Source organism: Nannospalax galili, unplaced genomic scaffold (assembly GCF_000622305.1).
Source record: "Nannospalax galili isolate Female #2095 unplaced genomic scaffold, S.galili_v1.0 scaffold9, whole genome shotgun sequence".
NCBI lineage: Eukaryota > Metazoa > Chordata > Mammalia > Rodentia > Spalacidae > Nannospalax > Nannospalax galili.
Genome location: NW_008360332.1, coordinates 7,190,488 through 7,212,703, shown reverse-complemented (window position 1 = coordinate 7,212,703; position 22,216 = coordinate 7,190,488). Strand labels below are relative to the sequence as shown.

At 38.5% G+C, this 22,216-nt stretch overlaps 1 protein-coding gene across 2 annotated transcripts in view; it reads left to right on the top strand.

Annotated features, from left to right (window-relative positions):
• The window catches only part of Col24a1 (collagen type XXIV alpha 1 chain), a 354,563-nt gene that overhangs the window by 301,664 nt on the left and 30,683 nt on the right, over positions 1-22,216 (top strand). For both annotated transcript variants that reach the window (XM_029560281.1, XM_029560280.1), the window contains 8 exons: positions 2,245-2,352; positions 4,568-4,675; positions 4,767-4,820; positions 5,562-5,624; positions 8,650-8,703; positions 11,487-11,522; positions 19,438-19,473; positions 19,574-19,600. In XM_029560281.1, coding sequence (XP_029416141.1) covers positions 2,245-2,352; positions 4,568-4,675; positions 4,767-4,820; positions 5,562-5,624; positions 8,650-8,703; positions 11,487-11,522; positions 19,438-19,473; positions 19,574-19,600 — 486 coding nt within the window. The remainder of the gene's footprint in view (positions 1-2,244; positions 2,353-4,567; positions 4,676-4,766; positions 4,821-5,561; positions 5,625-8,649; positions 8,704-11,486; positions 11,523-19,437; positions 19,474-19,573; positions 19,601-22,216) is intronic.

Genomic DNA, 22,216 nt, shown 5'->3' with positions numbered 1-22,216 from the left:
CCTCCTTTATAGTCCTCCAGCCCCTGCTAATCATGTTAGTCTCCCTTGGTGACAACCATGTATCTTTAATGCCTTCAACCAGCCACCCCATTAAGGCCTGCTCCCCCCTGCATTGGCCTAGGTTGAACAGCCTATATCGCAAGGATGCATGGGTGGTTATATAACTCAGCTGTGAAACTTCTGAAGGACTTAGACTGACATCATTTGCTCCCATTGAAGAATCGCGCTCAACACACAGGGACAAAACCAAGTTTCGGGATGCAAAAGCAAGAGGAATTTATTCATACACAGGCGCCTGCGGACGCAGAGTCCCGCTCGGGTCAGGACTTGCGTGCCGGGCTTAGTTTGGGGGGGCTTTTTATAGAGCAGAAGCAAGGTACAGAAGCAGATGCATGGTTACAAGATTATTATTAGTGCATTTCAATGGGTACAAGGTATGAGGAAACAGTATTGCCAAATTCAGAGGGGGCTATGGGTGAAACTGATTGTTATCGTTAACTTCCCAGTAGGGGCTGTTATCACTAACTTCCCGGTAGGGGCCTCAGGGTGGTGGCAGGTGGTCCGACTGCAAACGTCCTATCTTCCACTGCTAGTTTCACAAGACCTGGGTTAGAATCTTGGCTTATCGAATGGCTGATTACAGTTCTTTTTCTAAAATGGCCTTCCTGCTGTCAGTCGGGTCCTTCAGTCTTACCTTCTCACGAGCTTTGTAAGCTTGTCTGGTAACTCTTCCTGATCCATCGTGATCAGTTTTGTTGTTCTTAATTTCTTTAACAGTTATCTTCCTTTCAGTCACCCCACAGATAATTCATGCGGATTAGCTTTTTCATCATTTCAAACTCAGTATCAACCCCTCAAGTGGAACTTAGCAATATTACAAACTTCCACTGACTTATCAAGATCAAGAAAATTCACTCAGAAGTACTTACTGTTGATTCTACTCCACCATGCTCAACATTTCATACAGTATTCTTACCAAAAGGCTAACTATCTTGAATAAGATTATTTGTGCCACACAGTTTAATTTTGTTACCATGAACCAGAGATATCTTTTGCTGGACTAACAAATGGAAACACTGAAAAATGTATTTTCATTTCAGCCGTGTGTGTGTGTGTGTGTGTGTGTGTGTGTGTGTGTGTGTGTGCGTGTGTGTGTGGAAATTCTGCTGTGATAAAATGCCATTTCTTTAATTTTCTAATTTTCTAGCCTTTACATTTATGTGAGGTTAGACTATTGTGTGGTGTGCTTGGTCTGTTAATGCCAGTGTGTATGATAAATACTTGTAAGCATGGCTGTAGTCTTGCTGCATAATGAACACAAGAATTTGACAACAAAGAAATCCATATTCCAGTATGCCCATAAGTTTCAGCATTGAAAGTCAACTTTTCATGTTCTGGCATGATAGATATATGTGATGATAACACAAATAAAATAGAGGTCGCACATAGGTTCCATTTGGAATACAGCCTCACTGCAGTCTGTTAAATACCACAAACAGTGCAAAACAGCACAACACGGCACCATGTCTACCATGGTGACTCAGCTCTGCTACTGTAGCGCAAGAGAAAGCAGAGGTGATACAAAAGGAAGGAACATGGCTGCATTCCAATAAAACTTTATTTATAGTTCCTGAAATTTTAATCTCATATGGTTTTGCATATTAAATTTTCGTTATCATTTTGATTTTTCCCATTATTCAAAAATGTAAAAACTAGTCTCAGGTTATAAGCGATACAAAAACAGGTGAGATCTGGATTTGCCTTGCAAACCATAGTTGACCTAACGTGATTCAGGGTTTGGTCTTAAGAACATAGTATTTGCTTGCTTAACTTTTCTATCAACTAGTTTTAGTGAATTTTCCAGAGTTTTCTGAATGAGTAATAGAAAATTATTCATGAGGAGACATTTTGTCGTGCATAGCAGAGTGTAATTTTTTAAGTGAGAATACAGCAAAATATACTTCACATCTCCATTGTATAAATCAAGAAGTACTGGCAGGCTTGGTATTGCCTTGATGTTTTCATTTTTAAAACCCAAGATTTTAATTATGATTAGATGTTTCATGTAAGTGGTGGGTGGCCCCAAAGTATTTCTTAGGTTTTACTCCTGTGTGAATGAAGCCTGCATAGTCCTCAAACCTGGGCATTGACTGGATCAACAGCAGCCTCTTGGAGCACATCCCTTTCTATTTCCTGAGCCTCTGCATTGACGTTCTGTTTTCATTTCTCATCTGTATTCTTTAGGGCATCAAAGGCAGTGCAGGAAGAACAGGACTGGCTGGATCTCCAGGTCCTCGAGGAAGAAAGGGCTCAGCAGGCCCACCGGGAAGTCCTGGAGTTCCAGGCCCAAAGGTATTTCCCTCCTGTATCCTGATATTTGAGCAGGACCGGCCATTTCTGCTGGCCGTGAATACAGTGGCTAGATCACAGATGAATAGGTTTTAGTAAAATGTGGCTAATAGAAAATATATTAGGAGAAAGGAAAATAAAATATATGATATATATATATATATGTTTGTCATGATAGCTGCAATGCATATGATTGGTAATAACTCATTAACCAAGAACTAGAGATGCTTTTAAATGTTTCTTTTTCACTCATTTTGGGTTCTTCTTCCTTCTTTCTCATCTTTCTTCTACAAAACAGAGAAACTGAATGCACTTCTAGATACACACTTTCTCAAATACCATTCTCCTTTCTCTAAAGCCAAATCTAACCAACCATTTAATACGCCTGATAATAGTGCCAACTGTTTCTTAGAGTCAGAATGATAATGAGTCTTGAATTAGTGTCCATCACATGGAATATTATAGCATGTCAGATTTTCCAGACAAGATCTCTCTTTAGATTGCAGGATTGACCCAGAAAATTTAGAGATCAGTCCGATATCTAAAGCTTTTTCATAAAAGCCTTGGATTAAGACATTGACACCTTGTAATTATTCTCTCTTAACTTGATTGCTACAATTGCACTTCTAAAGAATGCTTAGGTCTCTGACCTATATGGGCAAACTAAAATCAATGACCTAGTTGCTTGCTCATGACAGTTTACCCTTCTACTAAAGTTTCTATCATGAATGGCCCCTTCAAGACTAAAATTTACATCAGAATAGCCCCTCGAAAGGGGCTGAGCAGCTGAGAGATGCTAAAGCTAGGAAAAACAGTGGAGAGGGGCCAGAGTGTTATGTGGAAATCTGCAGTAAGAAGGATTTATAGTTATCAAGACTCAAAAACTTTAGGTTTGTCTCAAGAAAGTAAAGGATAGAAGCTGGAGAGACTCAGCAATTAAGAGCATTTGCTGCTCTTGCAGAGGACTGTAGCTCAGTTCTCAGCACCCAGGTTGGGTGTCTTGGGGGAGCCAGTGCCCTATCTGGCCTCCACAAGCACCCTTACACACACACACACACACACACACACACACACACACACACACACACACACAACTAACAATGAAGTAAATCTCTTTTTAAAAAGAAAACAAAAGAGGAGAGATGACTCAGCAGTTAAGAGCACTGGCTGCTTTTGCAGAGGACCCCAGTTCAGTTCTCAGCACCTACATAATGACTAACAACTATTGGTAACTCCAGATCCAATGGATCCGACACCCTCTTCTGATCTCTGTGGCATTGCATGACACAGGTGCACTTACATATATGCAGACAACACACTCATACACATAAAATACATAAAAAACAGAAGAAAGTAAAGGATAATTGGTTAACCTTAAAAGACTTTTTGCCCAAAGTCAGCAAAATATTATTTTGCTGCTGCTGTTCTTGTTAACTTATCTTTAAATGTACCTGATTCCTAAGTTAATTTTTAGAAATGGTATTCCAAATCTAATTTCAAAAACAAATGAAAATATTTGACTAAAATACTTGACTTTCAGCTGGGTGTGATGATGCAGGCCTTCAGAGGCAGGCGGAACTCTGAGTTCAAGGCCAGCTGGTCTACATAGCGAGCTCCAGGCCAGCTGGGGCTACAGGGAGACGCTGTCACAAAAAGACAGAAAAACAAAAACTTGGCTTTCAAAATTTAATATGGTAGCTAAGTATATCATTAAAATTAACTTTCAGGAAACAATGGAACCAAGAAAATAGCTCGTAGAAATTCTTAGTGGGATTGAGATGGTAATTATGGCACAGTCAGGGGCCGTACCTTGGGAAACTGCTCCATCTCTGGTATCACGTTGCTGAAGCATCTCTGGAAGACAGGGAAAGCACAGCAAAATGATGGTTTAAATACAAAGCACATTCTATCTCATGTAACACTCAACACACACAACACAACTTCACCTCTCTAGCCCCACCCCCCGCCCCGTGCCCTCCTTCCCTCTTCCTTCCACATATTACTCCAATCCATGGAATTTTCTTTTCCTACTGCTACGTTTCCTGTTCGCTATGATCAAATCTTGCTTGTATGGAAAATACTGGTGTGGAGGAGCACAATGCTGTATTCGACAACCCCAGTGTCTTGTGCTGTTCTCAGAGCTGGTTATGTGTTTGGATTTTATTCATATGTTCATAAGTTCTGAAGTCAAGATCACCGTTCTTTGTTTTGTCTATAGGGTGAACAAGGGTTACCTGGTCAACCTGGAATTCCAGGTAAAAGAGGTCACCAAGGAGCACAAGGTGATCAAGGACCACATGGAAAACCTGGTGTAAAAGGGCAACCTGTATGTGCCAACTCAGAAATTCACAAAGCACTTATTCCGCACACCGGGATGCACTGCACAGTAATGATTCTCCTATGTGTTTGCCTTGCAGGGAGAACACGGTGATCCAGGTTTAACAGGTTTCCAAGGATTCCCAGGCCCTAGAGTATGTTTCTATATTTTCTGATAGTCCTATTCCTCTCTAGAGAAATAGAGATGTTGAAATTATCAATGTTTGGTCTATGACTTGAGCTCTGCTTTCTTTAATTTGTTAAACTGTGATTGGTATAATCGTGTGTCTAAGTTCTGAAAATGTTAATTTCAAACTACATGTAATTGCTGAGCCTGGTGGTATATAGCTGTTTTCTTACCACTCAGAAGGCTGAGGCAGGCAGACCAGAGTTCAAAGCAAGCCTGGGCTGAGACCTTGTCACAAATAAAACTTAAAATAGTTCTGGGAAGATGGCTCCTTGGATAAAGCACTTGCCACATAAGTGTCTGTAATCTCAGTGCCCCCTACAGGGAGATGGTGGGAGGAGACAGGAGAATCACTCAAAGCTTGGGAGCCCTATACAGCAGTGAACAAATACTGTCTCAAACAAGATTGAAGACAGACAACACCTGTCTTCTTACTCCCACATGTGCACCATGGCACACACACACCCACTCACACACACACACACACACACACACACACACACACACACATATCACACAAAAAAATTAATAAAGTAAAATCCATATAACTGTGCCTTTTGTTAATTTTATTGTATGATTTTTTTCTTGTTCCCATTTTAAGAGCTGTTTTTGATAACCCTTGCTAGGCTGATACAAGATTAATTTCATTTGTGAGGCATTTACAAACGGCTAAAATTATTGGCTTTTTTCTTTTTCATTGTATCTCCAGGGTCCTGACGGGGATGCTGGTGTTGTTGGAATTTCAGGTCCTAAAGGTCCCATTGGGCCGAGAGTAAGTATAGTCATCCTGCACCCCAAACCTCTTTCTTTGCTTATTGCAGAACTCTAAATTAATATACTTCAAATTAATAGCTTAATAAGGCGATTTTTAAGATAGAAACTCACAAGAGCCCATGAAGCCTTCAGCCTTTCAGCTCATAAATTAGCTTGAGCAAAATGCCACGTAGGCCACCCAGTACTTCTCAGCTCTTTAAAGAAAATCATCATAAGAACAACTGTGAAGCCTGGACAGTGTATGTGCTAACCCGCCCTCAGGAACAAAAGCATAAAGCAGTTTGTGTTGTACACATTAACACAACCAGTGTCCAGACATTACCCACACACACCACCTGGAGGAGGCTTGTGTCCGACCAGACCTCTTCAGACCACATTTGAAAATTATTTCCCTGTAGCTGTGTTTTCTCTGTTCATAAGCAGGTGTCCCTAGAGAGTGATGACAGTTGCTGAAAGAGTTTCAAAACTCAAGGGCTAGAGAACTTTAATTAGCCTTTTAGTGCTTGTAGTTGCCAGATGTGGGGACTGTAAACAAGCCAGCAGTAGTCCTGGTTAGTGCTGGCTTTGTTTTGTTTTCGTTTTTATTAATCACACTATCACAATGAGAGATGATCTATGAAATGCAAATGAAAAAGGTTTTAAAACTTCAGACGATGATTTGGCTGTAATCATTAACAACCCCACAGTTCATGGCACATGCCAAGGCTAGAGTGGACAGACCAGAGGGAGAAAGGATGCAGTTCAGAAGCGGGAGGAAGGACTCCCTAAGAGCTTTGCAACTCAAACCACTGTTTTGCACAAAATAGTGAATTAAGTCAGATTCCTAAAATTCTATACCCCTCCCTAACTCTGTCAATAAGCTATTTTCAATACAACAAAGAACAGTATCGTCATGGGAATTGTTTGTTTAAAGATCCTCCTCAACATTTTTTCAGATATAAGTTTATTCATTTTATGATTTCTGAAAAATTAAGGAAAGTGTGTGCTGTTATATGAAGATTATCTATGGTATATTATATATGAATAGGCTACTATAAAATGAAAGTTCTTATCTACATTAAGTTCATCTTCTATTAAATCCATGTATTCAAGTTTTGTTAAGTTCTCAACTGAACCTTTTCATGATCTTGTCAAAGAGAGGCTGGCTGCCTGCCTGGCCCCTGTCCTAAGCAGGGGTTCATGAAATATGGATTAGAGCCTATATGACTATGTAGGTCCATTACTTTCATCAGCTCCTTTAGAGTAAAATTCATGTAAAGAGTTCACAACTACAGATTTAGAAGCAAGACTTGGAAAAAAAGAAAAAGCTTGTAAGAGCCTTATTTATGGGAAACAAGTAAAAAGTCTTGATAGGTTGGTATTTAGGATTAAGAAAAACCAGTTACTAACATCTAATTTGTGACTCATATTATTTAATTCTCATAACAATGTCATAAGAGATGCTGTTACCCCACTTTTCAGCTTGGGAAGCTAAATTTTATAAAATAAGTTCAAACCATATTTTGCTAGTCTAAGAGCAGAACAGACCCCAGATCCCTATCTGATTCACCAAATTGTATGTTACAGGGTGCTTGCAAAAATAAGAATTCTTAAACTAGGAAATCTGGCTTTACTGTACTTCATTTCAAAAATATACTTAGTAGATAACTAATATCCACCATTTAAATCATAGCACCAATTCTTTAGAACATTTAGATAAGCATAAATAATCATTAACACTTTTGGTCTATTTTTTCTAGTATCCATGTATACCTTTCTGTTCTTTGAACAAATTATTATTTGAAAGACTTATGTCACAGTTAAAGTATTCCTGACATTTATTTACTTATTTATTATTTTTATTTTATTTGTATGAGTGTATTGTCTGAAGTGCAATGCCCTAAGAGTCAGAAGGTGTTGGATTCCCCTGGACATGGAGTTGCGGACAGTTGTTAGCCACCATGTGGGTGCTGGGTATCAAACCTGGGTTCTCTGCAAGAGCAGCCAGTCCTCTTAACCACTAAGCCATCTCTCCAGCTCCCTGACATTCCTTAGTGATAACCAAATTAGAGGCTACATTCAATGAAATTAAAATATCAAGTTTCTTTATTTAATTATAGATCTTTAAATTTTAAGTGTCATATTTATAAATTGTTAAAGTTGATCTTTGTGCTTAAAAAGTGATTCCATTTCATTTAGTCTACCTGGGTAATTTATCTTGTTGCAGGCCAGTCAATGGACCACACTTACATTATGTTTCAATTGAGAATATTCTTTCTACCTCTGCGTGTTGTGGAATACCTGTTAAGTCTTTACATCTATGTATTCCAGACCAACTGTGAACTTGAAAGAGAAATTCAATGTCAGTAGAAGTAGGAATAGAACTTGATAAGGAAAAAACTTAAAATGAGTATTGAGAAATGGCAGACTACATATGTGCTTTGAAAGGAATTTACCAGATATCCAGCTTATTTGGGGATATCTTCAATCAGATAACAGCTTACAGTTTTAAAGCACTTTTCATATTCAGCACCACAGTGGCCCTGTTTTACAGAAGAACCTGAAGTTTGGCTGGCTGTATATGATGCCCCTGCTTCTACTAGGCTTTATTTCACTCAAGCATCTGTTCCTTCACCATCTGCACAGATATTTATTCAAAAATGTGGTCATTGATCTGTTGCTTTTACATAAGGTACTTTCATTTGTTATGTAATGGCATACATACAAAATATACCCATAGACTTCTCGGCACCTGAACATTTGCTGGGACTACAAGGAGACCCTGTCTCAAAAAGACATAATAATAATAATAATAATAATAATAATTATATACTTACAGCTCTTTTGACAGAAGACTGTGGTAATATGTACAATCATATCACAAGCTGTTAAAATTACTAAAATGTATGCTAATATTATAAGGCCATTACAAAAATCAACTATGTACACACAGCCACTTCACCACACCATGTGCTTTCTTGTTTTTTCTTTCTTTTTCAATTATACTAAGAATGAAACTGACTGTTTTTCTTTACCCCCAACAGGGAAACAGTGGCCCTCTTGGAAGAGAAGGCATAATAGGTCCAACAGGTAGAACTGTAAGTTTGTCACAATACAGCGTTTTTATTCTTTTTTAGCCTCTTCAAATTCTTGCTTCTAGAATAGTCCACAAGAGACTTCACCTGAGTATTTGAGAAGCAAAGTTAAAGGGAAAAAAAAGATACGTATTTCCTTCTGGAAGGTCATTCCTAGGAATCATGTAGTCATAAAGAAGGTTTGAATGGTGAAAGGGCACAAACTGAGGCAGGTAGGGGTGGGGGAGAGTCATTCACGTGGAAATGATTATTAAAGATACACAAATGGATCCTTCTTTTGAAGGAGGGAACATACACAGCAAAGAAGTGCAGACCACCAAAATTTGAGTCTTTAGTAAAAGAAAGATGTTTTGGTAAGACCAGGAAGAAAATCAGGACGATGTAAGGTTAGAATGGTCAACATGACCTTAGAGAAAACAGTCACATTACAGCTTACAGTGAAGAAAGAAGAATATGAAAATGTGTTATTTTATATTTTAAATAACTTTTCTCAAATTATTTTTTACTTCTGTTTTGTGTTATTTACCCCAACATTTCTCAAATTGCTGTAACAACTGTTAGAGTAGGTATTATTTCCATTTAATAGATGGAGTTTATAGCAGTTCACCTGGCTACTCAAGGTAATGGACCCAGTGAATTACATAGATGATATTTCTATGCCTTCTATCCATATCTGGCGAGGAAGTTGAGTCAGCATATTGCCAGGGCTGTAAGAAATCTGTTGCTGAAACAAAAGAAAGAAATAAGACACTGGCTGAGAGGGTGTTTGGGGAATGTTTTGCAATACTGGTAACATGTAAATAAGAGGGTGAAACTGAGACTTGGAGAGGAAAGATTCGTTGCCTTCAGGGAAACAATATTTTCTGAATCATTTAAAAGTGCACAAGACCCACATAAGCTCAAACCAGACAAAATCCCAGCATAGAAGGGGAGAAACGGGGAAGAGGGGGAAAACACTACAACCCTAGCTGAGGAATTATGGGTGATGGGTAACTGTTGGGAGAGGGACAGTTGGTTTCCTTCAAGAGTCTGATCCTTAGGAGATAGGTTGACCATGCTCCAGAGGATGGACCCACACTGAAGAGCATTTGGAGATGGAAATTTGACTTGTTAGGCCATACTGGAATTGGGCAGGAATTTTTAAGAGGGGTGGAGATAGGGGAGAGCATCTAAACATGATTAAAATATATTGTATGAAATTGGCAAAAATTTGATAAAAAATGAAAATGGGAAGCCTCAAGTCTTAAGGACAACTATTCTCTTTGATGAATTTAGGGAATGTGACACCAAAGTTACTGGGGTTTATTCAAAAGAAAGAAAATGTGTAACTCACTCCCTTGGCTTTCAGTGCTACCCCTCAGAGCTACATAGGCCTGTGGGCGGGCAAGTTCTCATATTTCAGTGGGCGGTTCTCAGCACACACTGTTCTGATTATGGAATGATTGTTCTCCACTGTCAAAAATGTGAAGTATTAATTGGTCAAGGAAAATGTGATAAAGAAATGTCTCAATTAAAACATCTTGCTGTGCTTTGTTTATAAGATAGTTCTTAAAAGTCATTATACTGTTCACCATGCACATCAAATTTTTTTCAAATTTTTTCCATATTCTATTTTTTTCCATTCTAAGAAGAAAACTTCATTATGAGAAATAGGCATTTGAAAATCACACATAGAAAAAATATTGTGAGAAAAACAGTGGAGGTGGGGCAGTGTTGGATTTGTTTTTCCAAATAAGAAAACAATGAGACTACAAATTCATTGCAAATGAACTTACTTAGTAGTAAAAAGAAATAAACAATTAGATTGATGTAACAGACTAGAGCCCAGAATTAAGCTTATGAACATGATATAATTTAATGTAACAAGAATTCTGGAGCAGGGTGATTTTAGCTGGAACTAGCCCTTGTTCATTAACAGTGGGGAATTTATGTCACATTATAGGAAGTGCAGTGTAAGTGCAACTCTTACAACAATGGCAGAAAAGAGAGAGGGAATTATTTGGGGTACCATTAGTACTGAAAGAAATTGGAGCCCCATTTCATCCATTTTTAAACCCTAGTAAACATTAATGCCAGAAATGGAAAAAAGCATAGAAAAATAATCTAAAAAGCCAAAGCACAGCTTACAGGTGGGAGAGATCTTCTGGATGAGACTAGAAGTCTGAAAAGTATTTTAAAAACTATAAAACATATTTAAACCTTGAATTTTTATTTTGTATAGAAAAGAATTCCCAAAATAAAATAAAAATTAATAAAGAACAGCTTAACTGAGTTCAAGCTCCAGATTCCAAAGTAGAAAGAGAACTCCCTATTTTCCTCCAACCTCCACAGGTGTTCACATACACACATACACATATGCACACCACACATACATACACATACACACTCACACACGCACCCCAATAATAAAATAAAAAGGGTAATAGAAAGAAGATGAAAGAGAACAAAGAAATTACTCTAGATGCAAGATTCTCAAAGCCAATAGAAATAAATTTAAAACGTAAAAGATTTTAGCTTTGTTAGAATTTCCTTTGTAAATTCTTACTGTAAGGTAGAGCTGTGGTAGTCACCAGACAGAATCCAGTTTTTTGTTTGTTTGGTTTTGGTTTTGGTTTCTGGTTTTGTTTTACAGTGTTCAGGAAAACTAGAATGCATATAAATTAACAAATCTCCCTAGATAGTAAAAGCAAAGCCACAAAATGTTGTATGTGTGTACAACCTCAGCTACATTTAACAAGTAACTGTCCACAGCACTGAACTAGCATCTCTTTTTTTCCTCCCTTCAGGGACCCAGAGGTGAAAAAGGCTTTCAAGGTGAAACTGTAAGTTTAATTAAATAATGAAACTTGTTATTACAGTTCCCCTTATTTTGAGGCAATAAGCTCCATGACATTAAAGACTGTTAGATTTGTTCACAATAATGTTTCTGATACTTGTGGAATAAAAATAAAATTATAGTTATCAACAAATGGAATAATGGCACATTGCAATAGAATCTGATAAGTCAAAATGTGTTCAAGGATCTGCACACAGATTACTGTGTGCATGGTGGTGTTTGCCTTTTTAAACATGCGAGAGATGGGTCTTCTTCAGTGTCCAAGCAAGAGCCCTGCTAGGTCCTGTTCATATACACCCTACATCCAGCCAGCACTAACAAGGACTACAAGGGAGAAGCAAAAGCATTAACTTCTGTTTGTCTGTTTCCAGACAGGCTCCAACTGTGTTGCCCAGGCTAGCTTCAAGTTTTCAATCTTCTGCCTCCTCCTCCTGAGGGCAGGGATTACAGGCATCCTTTTTCTTTTTAATAAAAATTTTATGGAGAGATGGCTCAGCAGTTAAGAACACTGGTTGTTCTTGCAGAAGACCCGGGTTCAAATGCCAGCACTCACATGGCAGCTAACAACTGTCCGTAACTCCAGTCCCAGGGGATCCAACAGCCTCTTCTGGCCTCTGCGGGCATTGTAGGACATGGGTGCACTTACCTACATGCAGGCAATACACACATACACATAAAATAATAAATAAAATTTCTAAAAAATTTTATGTGCATATGTATACAGTGTGATATTTTGAGATATGTATAGGTAATAAAAAGATTAGCACAGTGAAGCAAATGAACAGATCCTTCATCTCACTTAAGTGCTCCTTGTTTGGTTGGGTTCTGTGGTAAAAACATCTAAAACCTACCATTGTAGCATAGGATTCTTGCTGAACATAATACAGTGTTCCCCATGAACAGAGAGCCAGCATGGAGCGAACAAGGGAGACCGAGAGGTCATGTTAGGGTGTGCTTGGGAAGTGAAATGAGTCACATATATATTAATTAACTGAAAGGGGGAAACACATGACTTTAGATAGCCTAAGAATGCCAAAAGGTCACGTGCATTAAATTACTTTTTCCCAACGGACAATATAAGAGGAAGTAAGAACATGTACAGACAGGAAGTCCTGCCTCCCAAGCAGGACGAAAGTGAGAATGAAAAGCAGGTTGGACATAGCTCATTTCCTGTACCTCCCTAGCTCTGCATGCCTGACTAACCCTCCCCGAGTACCACGGCCAGAATATCAACATCTACAAGACCAGGAAACCCAATGAGCCTCTGGCAAAATCATAATGCAGGAAGGTCATAAGCATTTCATGTGAAAAAAAATGGACTTGATTTGCTGGATTGAGTGTAATCTTAGGTTTCTGATAGCAACATGGCATCCAGAATAAAGCAAGTTACGGTACCAGGAAGGGCTTCCCTCCAAAAAGACACAGTTGAAACCAATTCACCGAAGGACTCTCTCACACTGGTGATGGATCTAAGAGCCAGGTCCTGGAAAGACTAGTCGAAATATCTGGGATGTTTAGATTCTGTAGCCTGACCCCTCCCCCTCCTTGTTCCATCTGCCATCTCCTCACTTCCTGGTTTTTGCACCAAGTACTTCTTTACTTTTAAATCTCTCTGTTTCTGTTCTTCTTGACATTCCTATTCAAAGACCATTTGCTAAGTCTGGGCATGCTGATATATTGGGCACACCTGGAAATAACAGCTAGTTCCCAGGATCGACTACAGTCTATGCTTTCATTCTTTGCTTCAGTGGCCTCTTATCATAAGTCATATTAGGTGACTGTGACCAGAATACCTGACGGAACAACTTAAGGGAGGAAAAATTTAATTTGTCCATGATTGCTTAATCCAACACACTTGACCAGAATGTCATGTCTGCAGAAGATTGTGATGGAGACCAGCTGTTCACATCACAGTAGACAGAAAGCAAAGGTGAACATACTAGAACTCTGCTAACTTTCTCCACTTTTTCCTTTTATATTACTAGCCCCCAGCCCATTCAAAATCAGTCCCCACCACTCCTGCCCCTCAACTCTGTTAATCTTCTCCTCAGTTAATCCTCTCAAGAAATGTCCTCACAGATATGCCCGGAGTTGTGCCTCAAGCTTCTAGGTGATTCAACTCTCTGTAATGGGAATGTCCCCACCTTCCTGAAACTGTATCTTTCCTACCTTTCCTTGCTACTTGGTATATTCCATTTGGTTTTTTAAGTCCCTCACTAGAGTGCAGGACCCATGAAGCTGATGTTCCATTTCTATTGTTTGGCTTAACAGTCTGACCCCCCCTCCCCAATCCCTGAAAATACCTCTTATAGTTGGCATTCAATGCATAAAGAATTATAAATGAATGATAAGTAGGAGTAACTGCAGAAGACAAGATTTAAGTCATTTCTTTGGAGGGTTCTGTTTCAGTTTTTAGGCTCAGTTTCCTGAGCGTGAGTTCCAAGAGAACATGGTATATAGTTCACACGGTCCAGTCCTACTTGTCATTTTTCATAACACATAGTCCCCAATCCATAGCACCTGGCCCATAATGAGCACACAATAAATACTAACTAAATGACAGCATAGTGGACTGATTTCAGCTTGCTCTAATAATGAATTGTCTAATATAACAATGGACTGCAATGCGAAGTATTTTTATAAGATAGTAAACTCTGCCACTGGGAGTTTAACAGCCATCTCTTAGAGTTATTGGGCTAATATTCTTGCACTGAACTAGAAGAAACATCTTCGAGTCCCTGGCAGATCTTAGATTCTGTGATTCTACACAAAAGGAACATAAGTAAACCCCCTACAAAAGAAATTTTAAAAGGTATATCATCTAACCGTGAGCTCTTTAAAGCAGAGGTTAGTTCCCATCTTACCTGTAACCTATTAAAACCTTCCACTTCTCTCATTTTTGTCACTGACAACTTGTCCATATTACGATGGTAATACCCCTAACTCTGAGCATCTTCTCATTGAGTCCACGCCTCCCCCACCCCACCCCCGCAGTCCATTCTCTAAGGACTAAAATGAAGCTATTAGAGCACAAATCAGATTATATGACTGTCTTCTTTAAATCTTCCCTGACTTTGTGTTGCACCCAGAATAAAATCTAATCTGCTTCCTTGGATTTAAAGAGCCCACACGAACTAAACTCCATTTCCTCTCCAGTCTCAAGATGTAGCACTTTTCCTCACAGTGGAACTCGATTCTTTCTGTTCTTTGGGATATGCCTTCCTTTTCCCAGGAATTCCTTTCACCTGTTCATCAAATGACTGTCCTTGCAATATTCAGATCTCTGCTCAAATATCATCTTAGAGAAGCTGTGGCCTTTATCATAAATTTAGATTCCTTAGCATGGAAGCTTCTTATCTCTTCTACAGTATAATACTATAAATTCTCATATTGAGTCTAGTCCTTTCTGGCAGTGAGGGAACTGTTTCTGTATTTCCATATAAGAGAGATTTCTAATCTATACTTGTTCCATGTCCGACTGTCAGTGGGATTATTTTTTTTAAGTCCCCGAACTCATATATATTCTCTAAACAGAGACAGAATTTTAGGGCATCCTAACAAACCTGCTCACAACTATCATAGAATTTTCTCATTTCCCCAACTTCAAAACTTGTATTTGGGGTAAATTAATCTTTAAAGATTTAAAATTTTCCTGATTTCCCTGAGATTCCAAAACATGTTTAAAGCACAATTAATTTGAGGAAAAATTTAAAGAGCATTTCCATAATGGAATACAGTTATTAAAACAGTAAGATGTTAACTTATACCAGAAATAATATTGTGGTTCACTCTTCTGAAAGTATTTTGGCAGAATGTCATAATTGGAAACATAACTTCAAGCCACAGAAGTAGGAGAAATATAAAGAAAGAAATTTTAGCATAAATTTTAGGTAGGCTGCTTCATTTTATAATATATTATTATTGTTTAATGAAAATTAGTATAATAATAAAGACTTCCATTGACATTTTGTCAAATATTCCCCTAAGGTAATGGGGCTTTATAATTTTTTAATATCTGAATTAACTTACTGCTTCCAATCTGGCTTAAGCATTATAAGAAAAAGTAAGATTTTGTGAACACATGTCATACATTTTTAAAGTTAAGAATTTAAAACAAATAGGTGCATATTTCTTTTTGAAACTCCTAGATAGTACAACATATCCAAACAAAGAATTACTCTTTTATTTCAAGTACAAATTCCCTTTACATCCATACAAATTTCAAATTTGAAATTCTTGTTTTGTTTTGTCTTGTTTTGAGACAGGATTTAACTATGTAGTGTTGGCTGGCCGGGAACTCTCTATGTAGACCAGGCTGGCACTGACTTTACAAAGATTCTGATTCCAAAGGTTGATCAGATATCTTGGAGCTAGAGTCACAGATAGTTGTGAGCTACCTGACATGAATTATGGGAATCAAACTCTGATCCTCTGGAAAAGCAGGTAGTGCTCTTAACTGATGAGCCATCTCTCCAGTCTCAAGCCCTTTTACAAAATCAAATGTATTCCTCATGTTTTGTAACTGGGAAAGAGGTCATGCACAAAAATATTGGTTAAGAATTTCAGATTTAATCCCAACACTTAGGAGGCAGAGGCTGGGTAAGGAACCTATAACAAGAGCCAGGCATGGTGGCACATACCTTTAATCCTCACACTCAGGAACCTATTGCAAGAGTCACCCAGCCACCCACATGGCAGCCTGAAGAACAGTTTTCTGGTTTACAATCATGTCCAGTGCCTTCTAAATCACTGACTGAATTCTAACTACATTAATGTCTAAGAAAAATCTTATTTAATATTAGTAAGCTCATAATTAAGCCCTCTGAAACAGTGGTCTCCACAAAAGCCATCTGTCCCTTGGCCCTCAAGAGGCATTTGGCAAAGGCTAGACACTGTTGGTTGTTGTAACTGGGGAGAAGGACAGAATTGCTAGTGGCAGTTAGTACATAGAGACTAGACATCCTATAATGGAAACTTCTCTATTTATACATGTGGCAAAGGCAACTCTAAAACTGAGCCAGGCTGAGACAACCCATGAGGCAAATAAGGGTTGCAAAGGAAATGAAATAGGAAAGGAATTTACATGAGAAAAAGTCTAACATACTCAGATTCATAGTCATGTACTTACTGATTTATTTATTTATTTATTTGTTTGTTTGTTTATTATTTTCTTATTCATTTTTGGACTTGTTGAGACTGGGTCTCCCTGTAGCCCCAGCTGGCCTGGAACTTGCTATGTAGACCAGATGGGCCTTGAACTCACAGAGATCCGCCCGCCTCTGCCTCCTAAGTGCTAGGATTAAAGGCATGTGCCACCATGCCTGGCTTACTGGTTTTTGAAATCAAATAATAAGCTGTGTTACTTTTAGAGGCTCATATGTAAAGTCTGGGATTAAACAGAGAAAGCTGCCGTGATTTGAAGGCAATACTTTCTCTACCACCACCCAACCAACTACCATAGCCATCTCTGTGAATGTGGCTCCCCTTTACAAAATAACCATAGACAATGACAGTTTTATTATAAAGTGCTTTATACAGCAGAGAGTTGATAACTTCTTAGTGGTGTGTTACCAGAAGAATAAGAGAGAACTTATAACATGTTTTGTGGCTGGAATTATAATTTGTTTTATTTGATTACTTGATCTGTTCCATGCCATTCTTACATTAATGTTGCCCTGGCCTGTCTTTTTGCATGTGATCATATTTGTGGTGAACTAAGGAACAAGCTGAAAAGAATTTAGTAAAATCAGCAGCAGGAATAGTGTGTTCACTCTTCTATGGTACATTCCTTTCAGAGTCAAGTATAAGATAGTTTGTACTGAACCATCAGAGAGTTCTGTAAATGTCAGAAACACACTAGGTGATTAAATAGCACAGCTGTTTATTAATTTTGTAGTGCTGTTCCAGAATGGATTAAATTCACTCTAATCTCTGCATAATTTTAAATTAGGCTACCTCTAATATGGCATTTTTTCAACATATCCTGCAGCTTATGAGGACAAGTTTTTTGCACTGTCTACTTAAAATGGCAAACATAGACCATGCAAACTATGAAATGTCTGTTAGGCAGTGTGAGAGTGCTCTCTCTTTTTTTAAGTCCCTATGTGTTATTTATTCTAGTTGTCACATTAGGACTAAGATTAGCATCTTTGGCAATAAAAGACCCTAAATGCCAAGTCAATCATAGTGTTGGCATTATTGGAAAACAGCTGGAGAGTAATTCTTCCTTCTGCCATCTTTTAACCAAAATCAGAGTTTGACTCAATGTTAACATTCAATTCACCATCAAGTAAGTTAATTTTAAGCAGATGTATAAGGCCTCAACAGTGATTACTGTTGACTCATTTTGAAAATGTCAGCATAGCTTTTGACATTTTACTGTACATATTCAACCTTCCTAATTTCTAAATAATACTGCTTTTAACATTATTCATGAATTTGACTACTTAGTAAGAATTATTGAATAAGTGCTGGACATGGTGGTACACACCACTGCTCCCAGCACTTGGATGCAGAGGCAGGCAGATCTCTGTGAGACTGAGGCCAACCTGATCTACTAGCAAGCTCCAGGCCATCTGGGACTCCAGGGAGACCCTGTCTAAAAAGAAAAACAACAACAACAGCAACAACAACAAAGAACTATTGACTATCTATTGCGTATTAGATACTATTCTTATTCCAGAAAATTAAAAAGCCCTTAGGAACTTCCACAGTGCTGTGTTCTCTGTAATACAGAAAAAGAAATAGTGAAGGGAAGTGGAGCAGCAGGTAGTAGATCTAGAGTTTCCAAGCATTGAGAGAGAAAGAAGCCTTCAGCAGAACAGGCAGGAAGGAGCATTCCTGGTTAAGAAAACAGTACATTCAAGAAAATTCATGTATGAAAGAACATAGGTTGCCAAGTATGGCAGGACATGCCTGTAACCCCTGTACTTAGGAGGCTAGCACAGGAGGATGGGGAGTTTAAAGCCAGTTGAGCTGCAGAGAAAGAACCTGTAGGGAAAAAAGAAGGGAAGGAAGGAGGGGGAAGAGTTAGTGTTTATAGATGATGTGTTGGAAAATGGAAAAGAGGGCCACACAGTGGAGGAGAGGCAACAGAATGGAACGACGAAGAACAGATTTATTCACAGTTACTCAACCATTCCATTCTCTGATGTGTACGATGGAAATATAGCACATAACAGTACATGCTAAGGGCTCAGTAAATAATAGCTCTCCAAACGATTAAGAAGTTTGTACTTTACCTCTAAATAACAGCCACAGAGTCATTTCACTGCTGAGATGACTACATTTCCAGATACTAAGCAGAATGTCTTAGCATACTGGATATCGGTCTCTTCCCGGTTGACAAAATGCTGGTTTCTTCCTGCATCCTGACAGAAGAGACAGGTCACCTTGCTGCCTCTTTACATAAGGGCATTAATCCTGTTTATGAGTGCTCCACCCTCATGACTAATTGCCTCTCAAAAGCCTATCTCTAAACACCATCAGGTCAGAAATTAGAACTTCAACCTACATTCAGCGGTTGGGGACACAGACATTGGATCATAATACATGATTTGCATCGAAGAATAAGAATTTTGGAGATGTTTAGAGAAGTTTCTAGCTCTGATGTTTAGGTGGGTGGAAGACAGAAATAACAGTATTAACATTTTAACATAATTTATTTTAACTTATAATCACGTATTAAAATGAGTAAATTTAGTTGCTCGAGAGAAGCAAATTTTCAGTTTGTTCATAAATGTGGGTGATAGTTCAGAACTTCTAAATATTAAAACAGTTTTTAATCATATGATCTGCCTAAGGCAAGGAGGCAATGGTATAGGTTGGACCCTGGTTCTCTTGTTTACACCCAATCAAGAGCAAGCTGTATGTATAATGTGCTCTGTCTTCATTTCTTGTAGGGTCCTCAAGGACCAAGGGGTCAACCTGGACCTCCAGTGAGTTCATTTCTATTTTTATCTGTTTGCCATTGATGACTACTATCCAGTTGCCTGGTATGAGATGTCTTTCTAACTATTTCTTTGTTTTATGCTGTAGGGTCCACCTGGAGCACCAGGTCCAAGAGTAAGTTTTCTTGGTTTGGTTTTATTGTGTTTCATCTTAGAATATCACGTGAACTATGCATCTGTGTGTGTGTGTGTGTGTGTGTGTGTGTGTGTGTGTGTGTAGGATATGTGCACATGCATGTGTGTGCACATGGAGGCCACAGGAGGGTATCGAATGTCCTGCTCTGTCACTATACATCTTACTCCTTTGATACAGGGTCTCTCACTGAACCTGGAGCTAGGCTAACTGCCAACAAGCCCCAGAAATCCTCCTGCCTCTGCTTTCACAACTATGCCAGGGCTACAGGCTCACTTATAACCATGCCTAGCTTTTAACATGGGTGCTAGGATCTGAACTCAGTTCCTCATGCTTGAGTGGCAAGCACTTTTATCCACTGAGTCATCTCTCTAGCCACATCATGTGAACTTTTTAAAACATCTTCCATTAACTCCATGTTAAAACTGTCCTGCTAGTGTGCCTTGGTTCTTATTGCAGAGCTAAGACAGAGTTAGCCCATGTTAACTCAAAATTCAAGCCTTACATTTCTTATCTGGAAAATAGAGATTGTGTTTCTTGCAATATGATCATTTTGAGCATTAAATAAGAAATAAAGCATGCAGCACAGAGGATGGTACATACCAACTGTTTGATTTCTTCCTGTTTCTGGGACCGGGCTCTTCTTTTTTTAAAATTATTTATTTAATAACCACATACTTAGAAGAAGCAGTACAACACTTTTCTGAGCTAAGATGCATCTCTTTCAAAATTGCCTGTAAATTTTTAGGTTTACAGTTGAATTATTACAGTTATACAATATTGTACTCAGTATAAACCCTATAAGACATAAAATTAAATGAGGTTTTAACCTTTATAAAAGATCTCCATTGTATGGTTAAAATACCCAGTTTCATACAGAAAAATTCAATTTTAATGCAATTGACATTAAGATGTTTGCACATGCATTTCTAATCTCTATATATCTGATTATTACTAGTCACTGTCAGTTACTTTCTGAGCTCCTTGGCATCTGAGCATGGATATAAAGTCATCAGGTAGATTTCAATGGTAATTTTTTTCACATCTACTAATTATTAAGGAGCAAATTTTTATACTTTGAAGAATTATTTTTTAATCATTTTTTAACTTTTTAATAACTACATGATTAGAAGAAGCATTTCACTACAGCTCTAATATATTCAGTAACACGCTCCAGAGCAAGAGTACATCTCTTTCACAAGTGGGTGCAAGTTTCTAGGTTCACAGCTGAATTAATACAATTATACAATATTGAACTCAGTATAAGCCCTGTAAGGCATAAAATTGAATGAGTTTTTAACCTTTAAAAAAGATCTCCATTTCATTTTAGAATATATTGTTCCTTGCAGAAAGACTCATTGTTTTTGGTCCTAACACTGAGATATTGGCGCATGTATCTCTAATCTGTATTTATCTGATTATTACTATTCATAATCGGTTGCACTTGGATCCTTGGCGCCTGTGTATGTCTATAAAGTTGTCGGGTAGATTTCAATGGTAATGTTCATCACCTCTACTAATTAGCATGATGTAAATTTCCATGCTTCCTCCTCAAATATAATGCATTTATAAAAATTTGTTCGTGTGTGTGTGTGTGTGTGTGTGTGTGTATGTGTATCACACAGAACATCCCTAACCATCTTATTCAACTATACACCCATTTCCCAGATGGCACCCTCCCATAGCCTCCCTCCCCTCTACTAGAGCCCTGCTAGTAGGGGAGATATACTCTGATATCTCTGCTACTGTCTGCTGTGTTGTCGACACCCCCAGCCATTCCCCACTACTTGTCCATCTGGTGAATCAAGTCAGCCTAGAGGTCTTTGTTTTAGGAAGGTCAGGTTCCTCATCTAGCAGCAATCAGTTGTCAATATTCCTTTAGATAAGACAGGGGTCTGCTGTTCATTTTCCCAGTTCTATGCTGGGTTACTATCTCAGAGTCCCTTTGGCCACCCTGGCCAACAACTCAAAAGAAGGTATCACCTGTCTGGCATTGTTGCTTGTTATGTAACCTTTAGCTATGCATATTGACTCAAGAAATTATTGGCCCCTTTAATCTTTGGTTATACTTTCCTTTTGGGTGTTTAAGGCCATACAGTTGGCCCAGATAAACCAATTTATTTTTACTCTTAAAGCCATTAAGGGGTCACCACAGGTTTGGAGATGCCCCTGACTCCTTTCTTTTACCAGTTCTGCCTATGTGAAGAAAAGTCATAGTTTCTGCTCGACCATGGCTGGCTTCGCTTGGAGCATAGAGGAAATGATTCCTCTGTGTTGACCCTCCTCTTTGTAGACTGGACAAGGGTTCAAGTCCATCTGGTGGGGTCTCCTCAGCCTCCTTGATCAAGAGGACAGATGACCCACCACAATTACAGGACATTTTGAGAGATGCTCATAGTCCCCTGAAATTAGTCAACCTAGGAAGGCAAGGAGCAAAAACTATCCTTTATGTCCCTCTGACAAAATTATTATAGGCCTCAAGATATGTCTGTTAAACATCCAAGGAGGTTAGTTCCACCAGTCTGTCGCTTTTAATTACTGTGTGTCATGTAGATAAATCTTGGGCAAAGACCAATTGTTCTCAGATAAACCTTACCT